At 68.2% G+C, this 2,624-nt stretch overlaps 1 protein-coding gene across 3 annotated transcripts in view; it reads left to right on the forward strand.

The window, feature by feature from the left end:
* Positions 1-2,624, forward strand: part of NDRG4 (NDRG family member 4) — a 14,513-nt gene that overhangs the window by 1,874 nt on the left and 10,015 nt on the right. For all 3 annotated transcript variants that reach the window (XM_085315214.1, XM_085315215.1, XM_085315216.1), the window contains 2 exons: positions 627-718; positions 1,836-1,880. In XM_085315214.1, coding sequence (XP_085171340.1) covers positions 627-718; positions 1,836-1,880 — 137 coding nt within the window. The remainder of the gene's footprint in view (positions 1-626; positions 719-1,835; positions 1,881-2,624) is intronic.

Here is a 2,624-nt window from a genome sequence, read left to right on the forward strand (position 1 = left end):
CGGAGCGGCCGCCGGCGGCCTGGCGCCCGGCTCTCGCGGTCCCGGGAGGCCGCGGCGCGGGGCGAACGCCCCTTTGCCCCACGTCTGCACGGGCGGCCGCCCGGCCTCGTCCCCTTCAGTTGCCCCGCTGGCATTTCCGGGGCGACTGCAAAGGGTTCGGCGGGGAGCGGACGTGGCAAGGGACCCCGGCCCCCGGCCCGCGTGGTTTTGCTCCCACCAAGCTGGCGACGGAGCGTGCGCAGGGCGTTTTTGGAGGAGGGCAAAGGGGCGCCTTTGGTTCCCGCCGCGTTGCTCCTCGTTCCGGCTGCCCGGGACAACCTCCGTCTGTCCGCGAGCCAAAAAGTTGCGGTTTCTCTCGGCGGCCAATGCTGGGAGAGGGTCTCGGAGCCCTGCGGGGACCCCGCGGAGGACTCGGTCACCGCTGCGTGGGGGAGAGGGAAACCGAGGCACGGGTTTGTCCCGGGAAAACCCCCCCCCCCCCAGGCTCCTGCTCTCCCGCACGATGCCCTTTCCCAGGGGCTTGGGGAGACGGGTCCCACCTTGCGAGGGGCAGCGTCGCCTCGAGGTGCCCCCCGGGGCTGAGGCCGGGTGCCGGCGGGGTGCTGACGCCTCCCTCCCGCGGGCAGGGCTGCTGCTGCAGGAGATGACCATGGCGGGGCTGCACGAGCTGCGCTTCACCGAGGAGAAGCCGCTGTTGCGAGGCCAGGACGCCGAGCTGGTGAGTCTGCCGGCGGCTCCGGGCCCCGGTGCGGGGCCCACGGGTGTTAATGTGACCTCCCCACCCCGTCCCCCGCGCGCGGCGTGGCGGGGCCAGGGGGGGGAGGGTGGGGGTGCACCGGCCGCGGGGTCCTGCTGCCCCTTCTGCGTGCTCGGCAGCTGTGCCCGGATGGGTGCCTGTGCTGTGGGTGACCGGCGTGTATTGGATGCGTGTGTGTGGCTGTGCATGTGTGCACGCGCATGCCAGTGCCAGGTGTGCAGGCTCTGCTCAAACAGGGGCTCAGGATGCGTGTGTGTGTGTGCGCACATGCTGTGCATGTGTGCCCATGGTGGGGCACGTCTGTGTGTGCACATGTGCTTTGGTATTGGGTGCACACGCATGTGTGCACATGTGCTGGTGTTTGCACGCGTGTGCATGCATGTGCTGACATTGGTTGCAAATGTGTGTGTGTCCACTTGGGTGCTGGTACTGGGTGCACATGTGCACTTATGCACATGTATGCTGATATCAGGTGCACASAGGTGTGTGTGCATGTGCTAGTGCTGAGTGCATAAGTGTGTTCACATGTATGCACTGGGACTGGGTGCACRTGTGTACACATGTGCTGGTGTTGGGTGCACATATGTGCTGGTATTGGATGCACGTGTATGAATATGCAGACGTGTGCTGATACTGGGTGCACACGTGTGTGAGCGCATGGGTGCTGTATTGCTTGCACTTATGTGTGTGCACACGTGTGCAGATACTGGGTGAGTATGTGTGCATGTGTGCACACAAGTGCTGGTATCAGGCGCACAGGTGCGCTCAGGTTGGGTTTATGCATGTGCACACGTGTGCAGGGTTTGGGTGCACGCATGTGCGGGTGTGCAAGCCTGTGGGTGTCGTGTGATGGGGGGGGCATTTTGCCCACGTGTTCTGGTATTGCACGCCTGGGTGTGTGCGTGCAGCCGTGTACAGGTATCGCACGCGGGTGCGTGCGAGCGTGGTGCTGACATCCGTGCATGCGGGTGCGGGTGCAACACGTGCAGCCGCGCGAGCCGGGAGGAGGGCGACGCGCGGGCGAGGCGCTGCAGCTCGGTCATCCGGACCCCAGCGCTTCCCTCTTCTCCCCCTCCAGGAGAACTCGGACGTGTTCCTGTCCACCGTGGACACGGACTGGAAGGTAGGACGGGGCCGGGCGCCGCCCGCGCGCCCCGGGGCGGGGAGGACGCCCGAGCCCGGCGGGGCTCAGCCCCACCGCGCTGCCTGGGCTGGCGCAGGGCGCTGGGTGCTCCCCGGGCCCGTGGGCGGCGGAGCGGGGTGGTGGTGGGGGCGATGCTCCGCTCGGCGCCGGTGGTCGGATGTTGCTGCCGGGGACTTGGCGACGAGCAGGGGACAAAAACCTTTTTAAAACCGGGCTATTGCTTCCCGTAACAAGCGAGCTGCTTTTGCGGCCCCTCTGCCATTGCCATGGCAATGCTTCCCCGGGCGATGCCAGCTCCCCACTTATGTAAGGATGTTTGAAAGCCCCTTTTGGGTTTTCTTCTTTTGGAGAGGGGTGGCGTCACCCTCCGTCCTGCCCGCCTCGCCCGGAGAGCGCGGGCCCCTCCGTCACCTGCCCGGCTGGGCGCTCGGGCCCTCGCCCCGCTTGCCGCGTCCCCCAGCGTCCCGCTTTGGGGACGGGCGGCGCGGGGCCCCCCACCACACGAGGGGCGTCGTGCCTTCCGGCGGGGACGCCGAGGTCCCCCGGGGGCGGCCGCGGGCTCCGGCGGGACTCGGCGCGGTTTGGCAGCCGGGTGAGGGGTGCCAGGTGCTGCGGTGGGCGCGAGCGCAGCCCCCTCCGGGCTATCCGTGCCAGGCTCGGGCTGGCGAAGGAAGGAAGATGGAGCGGGTCCCGGCTGGGCGCTCGGGCCCTCGCCCCGCTCGC

The sequence above is a fragment of the Rhea americana genome, unplaced genomic scaffold (assembly GCF_003343005.1).
Source record: "Rhea americana isolate MKP2758 unplaced genomic scaffold, rheAme1 scaffold_421, whole genome shotgun sequence".
In the NCBI taxonomy this organism is placed as follows: Eukaryota; Metazoa; Chordata; class Aves; order Rheiformes; family Rheidae; genus Rhea; species Rhea americana.